Source organism: Platalea leucorodia (assembly GCF_965183815.1).
Source record: "Platalea leucorodia genome assembly, chromosome: 6".
Taxonomy (NCBI): Eukaryota; Metazoa; Chordata; class Aves; order Pelecaniformes; family Threskiornithidae; genus Platalea; species Platalea leucorodia.
In genome coordinates, this window is record NC_138828.1 from 67,994,168 (window position 1) to 68,008,057 (window position 13,890).

General features: G+C 37.5%; 1 protein-coding gene across 1 annotated transcript; it reads right to left on the minus strand.

Moving 5' to 3' along the window:
- Positions 1 to 669: 669 nt before the first annotated feature.
- PACRGL (parkin coregulated like) lies at positions 670 to 10,993 on the minus strand (the record flags this gene model as incomplete). The annotated part of the gene is made up of 8 exons (XM_082315779.1): positions 10,885 to 10,993; positions 9,940 to 10,094; positions 8,297 to 8,364; positions 7,148 to 7,238; positions 5,856 to 5,990; positions 3,998 to 4,105; positions 2,894 to 2,974; positions 670 to 726 (listed from the first exon to the last, which is right to left on the minus strand). The coding sequence occupies exons 2-8, from the start codon at positions 10,075 to 10,077 to the stop codon at positions 670 to 672; spliced, it is 678 nt and encodes a 225-aa protein (XP_082171905.1). The 5' UTR covers positions 10,078 to 10,094; positions 10,885 to 10,993.
- Between the last annotated feature and the right edge of the window lie 2,897 nt (positions 10,994 to 13,890).

Here is a 13,890-nt window from a genome sequence, read left to right on the forward strand (position 1 = left end):
TGCACTGTATTCTCCAGAGCCTCTCCAGCTTCTCAAAGCAATGTACTGAGAATGCACTGAGGAAGTGCCGTATGCTTCCCATTTAGTGCGTTCAGCTTCACAGCTTTAAAAGGTAACTAACTCACACCTTTAAAAGGTGACTCTCAATAAGCCTAGATGAGTTCTCACAGTTCTACATCTAACCCAGTAAGTCCTGATGAACCCAAATTGCATCCATCTGTGCCTGTGGCACAAATTAAGTTACATGTTTCAAAAGTGGGTATACATATGTAATTTAACACCAAGCTAGTTACTGTTTAAGTAATTACAGCCAAATTATTTTGCATGACAAAAATGTACAAAACATATTAAGCACTCCAGATCTATTAAAGGAAATTGTAATTTACAACAAAATAAGAATATTTACTCTGCTTTTGAATTAACAGCAAATTAGTCAATGTCATTGCAAGCACAATGCATATGCAAATAGCAGCCAATACAGAGAGAGAATTATTTTAAATAATCTTCCATAATTACATATTCACAAACTGATAGGACTTTTCCCACTCTCCATCATACTGAAGAATTGTAATTATTTTAAGACAATACCCCAAGTAAGTGTCAGTGATGTTCACAGGCAGTTTCTTTCCAAACTTCAACTTACAGTACAAATCACTACAGTTTTCTTGATCACGAAGAGACAGAACAATAGGTTGGAATTTTAGATTTGATGATAGCCACAGTTGCCTGTTGATGAAAATACATTTAAACAAAATAAGGAGCACTAGCACTGCGTATGAGTCTTCATATAGTCTCTACAAATTGTATACTTCACAACTTTTACTTAGTTATCTTTGTTATTATCAAACAGTAGAAAACTAAAAATTTAATATTTGCTAAGAAGTTTACTGTCAAAAGGGCTGAAAATAATGAACTGAAAAAAATGGAGCATTGTGATAGCTAATGATGGAGAGTAAACATCTAAGAGAAGAGATATGTAAACTCATACCTAAAACTGGGCATAAATACAGACTTGAAATAATAAGGATTTTTAAATAGAGGAGTGATATTCTGGAAGGCACTTCCAATAAAAGTAAGAATCATATACATTATAACTCATTTAGAGTAGAAACTTGATAAATTCATTAGTTGGATTATATAATACTGCTTGTAATCACAATTTAGGAGTTTGTTTCCAGTTTTCTGCTTTATCTTACGACAGTATTTTTGAAAGACCTACTCACAAAACCAGTAGGCTACAAGATATCAGGGGACAGAAGAATTAGGTTAATGATTGACTGGATTAGTTACATTATCTAGACCTAAATTTTCAGAACATCAAGATGAGATGTAATTTTCCTTTTCTTGTCTCACTACATATAAATAAAAAACTCCCATGCTTCTGTATTTGTTGTGATGTTATTCAAGTCTGTAATACGAACACTGCTACTGCCCTTAAATGAATATGAGCACAATAAAAAAAAAAGAAGTGGCATCTACTGATTATTTGGGTGCCTGCTGATTAAGAGAGACAAGTTCAGAACTGGTAGATCTATGTTTATCGTCCCTACTCCTTAGGTTATTCCTATTCTTTACCAATGACCATTTAATATAATATATGCAAGTGTTCATAGGGTCAAGAAAGCAAATATTTTTCTCTTCTAGATGAACATCCAAGCCAATACTTTCTCACTTTTTCTTCTCTCCTCCTTTCTGCACAATGTACAGTACAACAGAAAATGGCAACAGAATGTTCAGCAGAAGAATACTCTGCCATCTATTACTTAAAGCATTTTTTTGATTTATAGCAATTGCAGATCTAACCTCTGGGTTAACCAGAGTGGGCTCGAGTGTATCTGATTTCCTCAGTAAGCGACCTAAACACTAAGCTATTAGCGGGAATGGGCAGGCATCATCAATAACACCAAAAAGTGGCTTTTAGCAAGAGTAAATCCTGTTGAGAAAAGTATTTAGGCTCAGAAAAAGGAACACGAAGCCTGCATCCCAGGCATATTGAAGCAAGACAAATATTCAGCCTGAGTCAGGTGTCAATACTCCAGAAGGGGCCAGCAGCTATTTACTAGCTGACATTTGCTGAATCCCTAGATCACTCTTCGTGGGCATCTATCCTACCCTACGGTCTGTACAGGAAGCTCACATGCTTTACTCAGCATAAGCATCTACTTTCTAGGTGCTGCAATGCCTAACTTGGAGTAAAGACATATATTAGGCATCCTGGACCTTATCCTACACAACTAACCCATTTGTCACATCAGTTCAAACCCTGGTAAAAAAATTTAGACTTTCTAGAGAAATGGAGAATTTTCAAGAAAGAACAGCATCTCATTTAACCACTAAGTCTGCATAAGCTTCCCACCAAGGACAATAAAATGCTCCAAGCAAATATCATGAGTAGGGATCCACATAGATGCACACTTGCTCCCAAAAAGGGTTCTCCTGAATGAGGCTAGGTGTGCTGTGCTGTAAGAGACCAGCCATGCAGCTTCTTATGTAGGTATGGATCCCTTGGAACATTTTACTGAGACATACTCCTGTATTTCCTGCTCAGAGATTGAAACAATGGAGAATACAAATGAAAAGTGGGAGATAAAAAAATGGGAGATAACAAACCCTAACTGGCAGAATATGAATTACTCAGAGCAGATGTAATATTTCTATTACCATTCAATACGTCAAACAGAATAAAACAACTATTTTACTATGGACTGCAACACAACCCTGCTGACTGCCACAGTGCAAAATCCTGTGTTTTATGCAATATGAATAGTTGTAACATGTAAAAATAAGCAGTTTTCAGAATGCGGTTCTTAATCTGAAAGCCAGAGATGGAAGTTGTTTTGGCAAAGTTGCATTCAAATGTGCAGATTACAAAATAATCATCTGGTCAACTCACCTTTCCACCATATTGTTCCAACTTTTGTAAAGTAACAGTAATTTTTTCTCTAAATTTCTTGTCCATTAATCTCCTTGAAAGCTATTGGAAAAGTAAAATAAAAAGGTTTGTTGCACAACATAGCACAATATATGCAAAGAGGCCCATATAACTCTATTTTATTACTTTATTTCATCTTGTCTTTGGAAAATTAAAGCCAAAAAGAAACATCACTTTATAGCTTGTAACTGATGTCGAAGTATGGAACTCAGTTAAGGCAAAAGGAATAAAATGTTAACTGATGAGAAACTTAAATGCAAAGAAAGCTCAACTGTTTGCCAAAAAAATACTTATTTTAATTTTTTTTTCCTTTTAGCAAACAAACTAAAGAGGTGTCAACCTTAAAAAAAGTTGTTCTTAAAGTGCTGTCCACGGGAAAAGTTAACACTTTTTTCATGTGCACTGAAAGAGATTTATTATAGTCGAAATACTTTTTTAAAAAAAAAAACTACTGCAATTTCTCTCTTCTGCATTGGATGTCTAAAAGGTCCTTTTATTTTGCTATAAAAGTGCACTTTGGAAGCAGGCTAAAGGAAACCATGAAAAGCCTGTCTGACAGAAGAAGGATGTCTACAAAAGGACTCAGTATAAAAATACTTTCCACAATCCCACTCCTAAGTTTACTTAATGAAGATTTCCTTGCGCAGAATTCCCATCTGAAAGAAGTGGGAATATTTGGTTATGTTAATTCATCGAAAGTTTCACAGATTTTTTAAAATATTCACACTTAAAATGCAAAACTCATTTTGCAGTAAACATAAACTTCCCTTCAAAACATAGCATCTATTTCACCTCAGGCTTGAAGCTGGATCTTTTTTAAGTAGTAGAGACAACACTTCCATTATTCTCCAATTTACATTAACAACGCTCTTTGGACCTTGCTAGAACTTTATAAGTCACCATATTATTAAAGAATGATGGACTTACATAGAGGAATATATGAAGTAATGCTTTTCATGGAACTGCTGAGTCCTCCACTGTATCTGTGCAGATATCATAGTAAACATCTCAACAAAAGTACCATAAAAATACAGAAGATTTTTTACTACAGCATTAAAAACTTACATTTGTGAGTAGGTGCTTAAGATGATCATTAAGAGATGGGCCAACAACAGCACTCAGTTGAACTAAAGCTTCCAATCCCCTTCTGAATACGTCATCATCTGAATGGGCCTTCAGAAGGGGAAAAAAGAAAATTCTGTCAGTAATATTCAGACAAATGCACAAGCTCTTCAAAACTGCAATCTACCTTATAATTGTATATAGTATTTTTAAAAATTAAAACTACTGTGCAACTGCTAATTGTTATAAACATACAAGTTTAGAAATACAAGTACAATATGACTGAATATTGGTGCCTAGAGGTAACATTTAAAAACAGAAGTATATTTTTAAAGTGGAAAACAAAAGTATCCACAAAATGTCAGTGAAACTCTTGCATTTCTTCTGAGACAAGGAAACTAATAATTTATTATTGATGAAATAAAAAATCTGGCATGCAAACAGTTCACTACAGCAACAATTTCAGTGCTTCACAGCACATTAGAAAGAACCCTTCAAATGCGGATATGTTGAAATTGGGATATAACATTTTAGTTACAAATGTAATGAATTCAAGGTAATTTCTATGTAATTCATAACAATAATTGTCTTTGTTGGAGAAACACAGGAGCCAATGACTTTCTGGATCAGTTAATTTAGTCCCCTGCCAACTACAGCTTTGTCACCTGCCAGCAATTATCAGGCTCTTATCTACTTGTAGGGTGCTTTGTCATCTTTATTACTCCCATGGGAAGGTTCTTCTATACTGGAGTTCTCTAATGGTTTAGTTATCTCACTTTTCCTTTGGCATAGAAAGTGAGTCATCACAATTTATTTTGTTCTTCTACTAATACTGATGTTTATTTAAACAGTAATTTTTCCACTCTGACATTTGGGCCCTAAACACTTTTTTTTTTAACTAAAAGTCATCGACTAGTTGTGTCGTAGAAGGTTTAACAAGACTTCATATCAAAACAGTGCAACAATGAAAATTATCAGATTAATAACAGTATTTGGAAGAACAGACATGAGTATTTTTTCTAATTTTGTCTTCCAAACTAAGCCAAAGATACTGATAACACACAATTCTGATCTTCTATTACACCTCTGATCTGAGATCACAAAGAATTTTCAAATTTTCAGCCCTCTCTATAAATCCAGAACTGAGACACAGCTAGATTACAGGACAGCAAGTAGCTGAACTAGAAAAGGGCTCTGAAAGATATGAAAAAGATCCAAAAGAGATTACCTTCAAGGCCAATACTTTTACCTCACTTTATTTTTTGAAGACATTTTAAAAATGAAGAATATGACCTCAAACATTTTAGCTGTATTGTTCCCTTTTCCTCATTGGCATATTCTGTTTTATCTTTGTAGCCAATCAGGTTTTTTAAAATGTCTTTAACTTTTCTACTCCTTCAGAAAATAAAGAATAAATAAAAAAAAAAGAAAAAAGAAAATAAAATTCACATTTTGAATTTTTAAATGTAACAGATGAGTATTTATTCTGACATCTCCATTTTACTTAACATGAAAAAAAAAAAATTGAGGTCATTATGTGGATATATAAAAACACCACCAATACAGACATGCATTTCTTCTTATATTCAGGTCTTTAATAGAACATTTCCACAGAATTTGCCCATAGCTACTGTCATACAGCTATACAAGGAGTTGCCCATCTGAATTTACAGTTAAAGACATATTTAGCTAATAAAACCAAGGCAAGGTTAATATAAGAAACTATTCCTACCCCCCCAAACCCCAAACCAAAAGCCCATGCAACACATTTATCACATTAATATTTTCTGTGTAGTCCTCACCAGCACAAGAAAAAAGAATTCAAACCCATTAAAATCTCTGCACGAAGAGTAAGACATACCAATGCAGCCTTTAACACTGGAACTAGACGAGGCAACAAGGGAATTGCTTTTTCAGCAGCACCTTCAACCATAAGTAGTTCTTTAAAACCCTCCTTTGAAACAAATGTATAGGGATGTTTTGTCTCTCTTAGACCCTGTTGCAAATGTAAAACATGTTTGCTTAACAGTGAGTCTTTAAAAAAAAAAAAAAAACCACACACACATTAAAAAAGTTCCACATAGCAGCAAGATAGTGTTTAGATTCTGTTACATCAGTTCAAAACATAAAATACACCAACTCCACCATGTGGAGCCATTGAGTACAACTCTGCTCACAGAATATTCTTATTTATTTTTCTTTTGGACCATTGAATATTAAAACTGACATTATGAATACTGCCAATTCAATCAATATTTGTACTTCATTACCTTTAATGTAACTACCCAAGGTAATTTTTCAACAAGACCATGAACAAGAATTGGCTGTATTTGTAAATGATTTTCATACCCTGAAGGAAAAAAAAAAAAAAAAAAAAAAAAAGATGAACTATGGAAGGAAAGAGACCCCACCATCACATACAGCCCTCGGCAACACCAAAAACTTGTAGATGCTACAAATATGCACTTCTAGTGAAGACTTGACTGGCAGAACTCAAAGATTTAAAGCCCTACGGCTGAAGTCTGTCTTCGTTCCATAATAGGAGCTTTATGTTACTTTAGGAATTGGCAGCTTTGTTTAATCTTAAAAAAAAGTGCCACCTCTAGACTATGCACTTTATTCCATCCACCACACTGACTTCAACATTTGTTTACACCCCTGAAACATATTTGGTGATAAATGTCACAGATGATGCTGAGAAAACAGAAGCCTGAACATAATGTATAATATTTCATTAATTTACAGGATCTTATTTCCATTGTATTAGTTCAATCTATTGAGAAGAGCACTCTTATTTCAATAGGTAAGCTTTATATACAAAAAGAATCAAAACAATTTTGTTTACAAAAGAACGTGCAAAGCCACAAATGGATCGAAGTATTTCATTCCACAGTTGGGAATCTGTGATGCAGTCTTATATTTGGCCAGTATCTTGAAGATTCAATAGCTCTACCTAGCTCTCCTAGAATGCCCTAACTGAAGAACTACAGATGGCAATGTTCTTGACCATCTTCATTCACACAAGATCCTCACAAATGTTTTTTCATATTTCCCTAGTAAGTGAGTCTAAGTTAGCTAGCTTAGCTTGTTACAAAATGCCATTTGCAATTAGGAACTCCTGTACGCTTAACTTTGCAAGAAAATTGAGTTTACCTCTGCCAGTGTTAGAAGAAGAGGATCAAAGGGAACAGCTTCAGGAAGGCATTCCCATTGCAGTCTGTGCTTTACTGAGCCATGCACTAACCTATATAAAGAATAGAGTTTTAACAAATTAACATGTAATAATATATAATTTATTGCTAACACTATTCACTTTAAATATATCACCAATTGGTTTGCAATATTACTATATTGTTATATGCAAAATTTCATTACATACTGCTCTGCTTAGTGAAATGTATAATGGTATTTAACAGTGCAATTATAATTCCCAAATATGGTGGTTTTCAAAATTCTGCTCACAATCACATAGAAATCAGAAAATAAAAGAGATAAAAATTATAGATGCCTCTCACACCAACACAGAAGACGCTCCCTTTGCAAAGTTTATTGATAAATATCAAGAAACATTTTCTTCAAATAACAATTGGTAAAGGAAATTAGTTGAAACTGAAAGAAAATCATATTGCAATTCATCAGTTACTCCTAAGATACATATAAAGGCTACGTATTAATGATTATTTCATACTTGTATATACATGTAATAGTGATTACTTAAGATTTTTGTTAAGTAATTCTGCATCCACTTGACAAAACACAAAAGTGCTTATCGTCTAGGCAAATATATAATATACAAAAGTAACTTAAAATACCACAAACTATTACTTACAAGTAGTTTTCTTAATATCTGATATTGCTGACAACTACAGAATTGGAATATTCAAGAAAATGGTGTCATACTACTTATTTCAGACAAAAAAAAGACTGCAAACTGTCTACTTACTAAAATGGCACTGATTTTATTATCTTTGTTAGTAGGGAGAAGTAAACACCATTACATGAAGAAATCAACTTCTTTCATGAAAGAGGCTTAGCAAACCAAATCTGCAAATACCTAGCTATTTTTTAAAAGTACAGCTTCAGTATTAACATAGCATAAAAAAAGAACCAAAAGAAGACAATTTCAAAGACATGGAAAATTGCTTTCTGCTTTGAAAAGAGTTAAGTATCAGAAATCTTTTCAGAAATGAATGGAATCAAACTGCCTAACTAAAAGATCAAACATTAATAGATGTATTTCAATCCGTGTAATTCTACCTAACCATAATATATTTAGTAAAAAAATAAACAAAACCAACATACCTGCATGGAATGCCACCTTTAGCGTATATAGCAGCAAATGCAGAAGGTGGTCGAGAATGAGCACCAAACTGTAAGGACAAAAAAAAAAAAAACCAAAAGCATTATTTATTCATAACAGTAATGTTTAATAGCTATTTTGAATATGTAAAAACTGCAGTTTACCAAAAAAGGAACATAGTTGTATGATTCTAAAACTAATCAAAAAAAGAACTGCAGCTATGGGATGGAAACATACATACATGTACATTGGTATATTTCTCAGAAAACTGCTTTTCAGAATTGTCTGGCTAGGAAGTTGTAAAAATGAACAAATAATGTAGAATCAGTGCTCTCCTGATGGAATACCCTTATTTTTCTATTTTCTCTTGCACATCTTAACACTGAAGTCTTATGGGTTCTCTCCTTAACAGATTAAGGACCTCTCACTTTCCTGATACTCTTATTGTTGTTATATTGGTAACATGCAGAAGATAGATTTACTCCAATTTCATCTTGATCTGAGTAAAAACAAAAGTACAAGGTGGCAAGATGTGGGAGAAACACAAATTGTTGGGCAAGATGGTATGAGGGCACTGGAAACCAGTAGGGTGGTTCATACTGGAGGAGAATCTAGGAAGGACTCACTGGAGAAGGAAACCAGGAGCTTCATGGGAGGAAAGCCTGCACAAAGTGTTTTTTTTATCATATACATGCTTCTTATGCGTATGAACTATGATATTATTTATTAGCATGATCATTTAATGCTACTTTCCAGATTAAATATCTTATCACAAAGCATACAGCAGGAAATACCACGAAATCTTAATTTTTATTTTTTGTGTGTTTGAACCTACATTAACATTGTTAAAACTGTGTGCATGATTTGACAACTTCTTGGCTTAATTAAGTCATTGTACTACTTGCAAAAAAGTCTCAAGAAAAAAAATGCCCACATTTAAGTTTCAGCCTCTGTTTTTGGCAAATTAGTACCTCACCAAAGTACTCCCGCATTTAGTTTGTTTTCCAAAAAGTCTGTGGCATTACTAATTGTTTGGCTGATATGGCCCAGTGGTGAGCTATAATTCACCCACTCAAAGCTAGATCTCCAGGCACAGGACTTCTGTGAAACAAATAAGTCCTTTCATCAGTCTTCTCCTGAAAGCCCAAATTCCTCCCAAAGTATTACATATTCACAGTACGTGGGAGTTTCAAGTAATGCTTGCTAGCAATTCATTTGCTAGATTTTATGAGGTCTAGATGATCTTCAAGACGTCACCTGATTCTTGGTTTCATTGCATAACTGAGATCAGTTCCTCTAAAGGAGCAAGTGCCAAAATTTATAACTATACTAAAAAACCCCAACCCTTTTTAACTCTAACCTCTATATCTCTTTTTAGGGCAAAAGTATATGGAAAATAAAAAAGTTACCATCCAAGCCACAACTGTACCAAAACCCCTTTTTTAAAAAAAGGTAATAAACATGTTATGCCTCAGGCATTTGAGCATAGAAATTAGGGAATGTATGATTAATAACAAAAGTTCAGTTTCAATTTACAAAACAGGACCCAAAGAAGCATGTCCTGCATGTATTTCATAAAGTAAGGAAATTTCTTCCAACAAGAGATCTGTTTTAAGCAAACAGAAAATGCACCGCCTATACATACCGGATCAATAGTTTTAGGATTCAGCTTGTCACTTGGCTTTGGTTGTGGTTTAATTGCATGTTCCGGAGAACATGGCAAAGGAGATGTCTTGCTTTTCTGTACTGCAGTCTTGGGTTTTATTTGGATGCCTGATGACATTCTTAGAACATTACTTCCTAAACCAGAAAAAGATTAAAAACATGAAATAGTTTTCATTCCTACATGACAGAATATCAACAGTTAGAAACCCAGGGTCCAAAGACTGACATGAACAATCAATCAAGAAAATCTGAATAAGTGTACTAGAAAAGAAATTCTTATTCTTATATATCTTAAGCAGTGGATATTCAAATCCTTTTCTCTTCCAATAAGTAATCAAGATACATGCCAAGGACTTCACTAAGGTTTTAACTAATGACAAAATCTGGATGCATTTCAAGTCACTGGTTGTACCCTCAGAGAAAGTAAAAAATAAAAGGTGTGACAACAGGCAGGAACAATGTTAGCCCTTTGGGACAAAAGTAAAGATAGGAGTTAAAGACAGTGATAACAGTTTTGTAAAACTGCAACTGAGACAACGCGCCTATGTATTGCCAGAGGAGGAGGTGGCAGAAAGTGGAAGAAGGACTTTTCATAAGGAGGTCTCAGTCTTCAGAGCAAGATGAAAGGTCTTGTGTAGTCAAGAGCTAGGAGTCACAGGCATTTGTAGAGAGATCAGACAGCAGAAGTATAGCTGTGAATCAGACTAGTGACATGCAAGGCTTGATACAGGCAGTGAACCATCCTACTGGCAGATGAGAGACTTCAAGCAAAGGACAGAAGTCATTAAACAGAAATAGAAAAAGCACCTTTCAAAGACGTCTTTCAAAGGAGGAGAAGTGCGGCCTGGAGTTTGGGTTCTAAAAGTCACTTATGAAAGGCGGAATGAAAGTGAGTAGGACTCTAAAGGCGAGCTTGCTCCCTTACCCTGGTGAATGTCAACTCCCCCGGCGTGCAGCTAGGGCAGAGAAAGGGAGAGAGAAGGGGCATCAAGCACCGTAACCGCCAAGAGGCTCAAACAGCAAAGCTCTGGCAAGTTACCGCAGAGCCGCCGGACCGACCCTCACCAACACCGCGGGGCACCAAACGACCCAGCGAGACGACGCGGAGGGACACGCAGGCCCCTCCTCGGGCCCCCCTCCCCTCCCCACAGCTCCCACTCTCTCGCGGGGAAGCCCGGGTCAAGGCGGCCAGAGGGGAGCGCCGGGCCGGTGGGCAGCGGTATTCCCCCGTCCCAGGGGCCCCTCGGGAAGGGCGGCCGCCCAGCGCCCCGCGGGCCCGGCCCGACCCAGCGCTGCCGCCCGGCCGCACCGCCCCCCCCGACCTGGCGGGCGGGCAGCTCCGCGCCCCGCCGCGCTTCCTGCCGGTTGCCAGGGAAACTACGGGCCGCCGAGAGCCCAATCTTCTTCGGCGGGCCGGGCCCGGGGCGGCGCGGCGGAGCATGCGCGGCGGGCGGCGGGCGGGGGCGCGGCGTCCCTCAGCGGCGCCCGGCCGCGCTGCCCGGCCTCGGCGGAGGGGGCTGGCGGCCCCGGGGGCTCCCGCTGGGCATCGCCCTGCCGTGCGGGAAGCGGTGGTGGCGGGTCTGCCGGGCCGGCTTGGCCGCTGGGAAGTGGCGGGGAGCTGAGGCACCGCCGTCGGCTAATCAGAGCTTCAGTGCTTGCTGAAGAAAGAGCAAAAATTAGATTAAAAGGATGATTTCTTTCAACTTACCTTACGTGTCTGTGATTAGAATGGGGATGGTGAATTTTCAGGTGACATTGCCACTCATTTTTATCCACTTTCATAGTAGCTTCCCAGGGAAAACAGGTTTGGGAAATACTGTATTTTGCTTTTATGTGACAACAGTTTGACTTCCAGGGATGGGGCCAGATTCCCATTTGCGATCATTTTTGTTCCAAATACAATGATGGAAAGTTAATTTTTAGTTTCTTTTCTCAGATAACTCACTCATATGATACTGAAATCTCTGTTACAAATACGGTGTTTATTCATACACAATCACATCTGAACGTGGTAAATGACCTTTTGGGTGAAAGGGTACATTTTTTTCCTCTGCGGACCCTATTAATCATCAGAGTGCTTTCTTGCTTTCTTTAAGAGATGTGTTTATTCTTTCATGCACTCAACAATAAATCAAGCAAGATGTTTTCTTGGTTTGCTTAAATGGTGTGGGATGCAATCTTTCCACCGACGCATTCTTTCTCACTTCTGTAATTTATAACGAGGAACTGAATGGGACTTGAAGTGGATAAGAGAGGCTATTCTGTTGGTTTTCCACAAAAAAACAAGAAAATACACTGGCAGTGTTGAAAAGTCATTGTTGACTATTTGAAAACTACCATCAGCATTAGATTTTGGCCAATGCTGGCATTTCGTAATTAGTTTTATCCAACATAAATAGTTTGTGCCTGCCAATAGTGGGAAGTTGTAAGTGAGGACATTTGCAGAGTTAAAATACGGCTGCATAACTGAATGCCTTTGAAAGGCATTAGTACAAGAGACCTTTTGGAAATACAGAAGGAAAAAATGATAAAAATAATGCCGAAGAAGTGAAGATTCCTGTTTTATTTCTAAAAGTGTTTTAACTAAATCAAACAGACATTACAGTACTTTCACAAAATTATTTTACTGTTCCACAATACTGAAGGCAATAGAGGAATAGATGTCTTTTTGTCCATAAATTTTTCAGGCTGGTAAATGATCTCAGAAAAATCCAGTATTTGTAAAGCAGACCATGCAAGTCTTTGAAAAATCACACTACAAAATACAAACCAGCGTGCTCATCTCCATAATGAGAAAACACGACTGCTTTTCTGAGCAAGGTTTAGTTTTAGTTCAGTGTTTTAGTATCATTTTATACATATAGCTGCTATAGTTGCTTTGTGAGTATAGAATAGACTACAGATACATTCAAGCGTGGAAGAAAGTAGTAGTACAATTCCTAAGTCAGTAGGAGGTATGAACTGCTGTGTTGCATGAAGCAAAATACCACTGATCAGCTCTGTGGAGTCAGCAGCTCCCACTGAGTTCCTGGAGGCACAGAAACGTCTGGGTTATGAAAGGACAAGTAAGACGCCAGTCTCTGTGCAAGAGCAGGGCTTAGTTCAGAGTTCAATCAGTTGCATGAAAAATGCAAAATAAAAGAGTGTTACGATACAGTGGTGTATATGCTACGACACAGAGTCCTGCTGTACGTTGAGCGTTGAATATATGGACTGCACTGCTCGCCTTGCGGTGAGACGTGGTGTGTGAAATCAGGGTCTGAGAGATACCTGCTGAGTTGTGGATGCCTGATAGACGTGTGTCCCTCCATTTCCATGTCTTGGGGCATTTCATTGCTTGAATTGGCAGAAATCGCTACATCTGGCTCTCAGGGAATTGCCTTCATGCAAGTCTCTTTCAGCCATGAACGCTGCCTGGGGGTGCTGGCCTGGCTTTGGTGCAGCACCAGCACATCCCTCCCGACGCTAGGGCACTCGGCACAAGGCATCGCTGTGCGCATGTGGATACGCCCTGGCCCTGTGCCCACATCTGCAAGGCTCAAGCCCCTGAGTGCTGGGAACCTGCCGGTCTTGGCTGGGCTCGAACCTCTCCTGTGGGAGCCTAACTCTCCCACCCCTGTCAGAGGAATACAGACTAAAATGATCCTAAATTCCTAGAATAGGGTAGGATGAAACTACACCCTTACTTGCATGCTATTTTAAGAGTTAGGAAAAGAGAAGTCCTAAGATTAAACACATGTTCATTCTCTTCTGATTCCTACAGTATAATCTTAAAATGGTTTTTTTTTACGCTTTTCAATGAATTTGCAGATCCCCTGTTCCTTGAGTAGCTTCCTCATTATTATACCTGGCCTTGGATTTTCTAAGATCTTGCTAGGTATTGACATGGGGAATATGTGTCAAAACTCTTGTGATAAAATGTATATTTGTT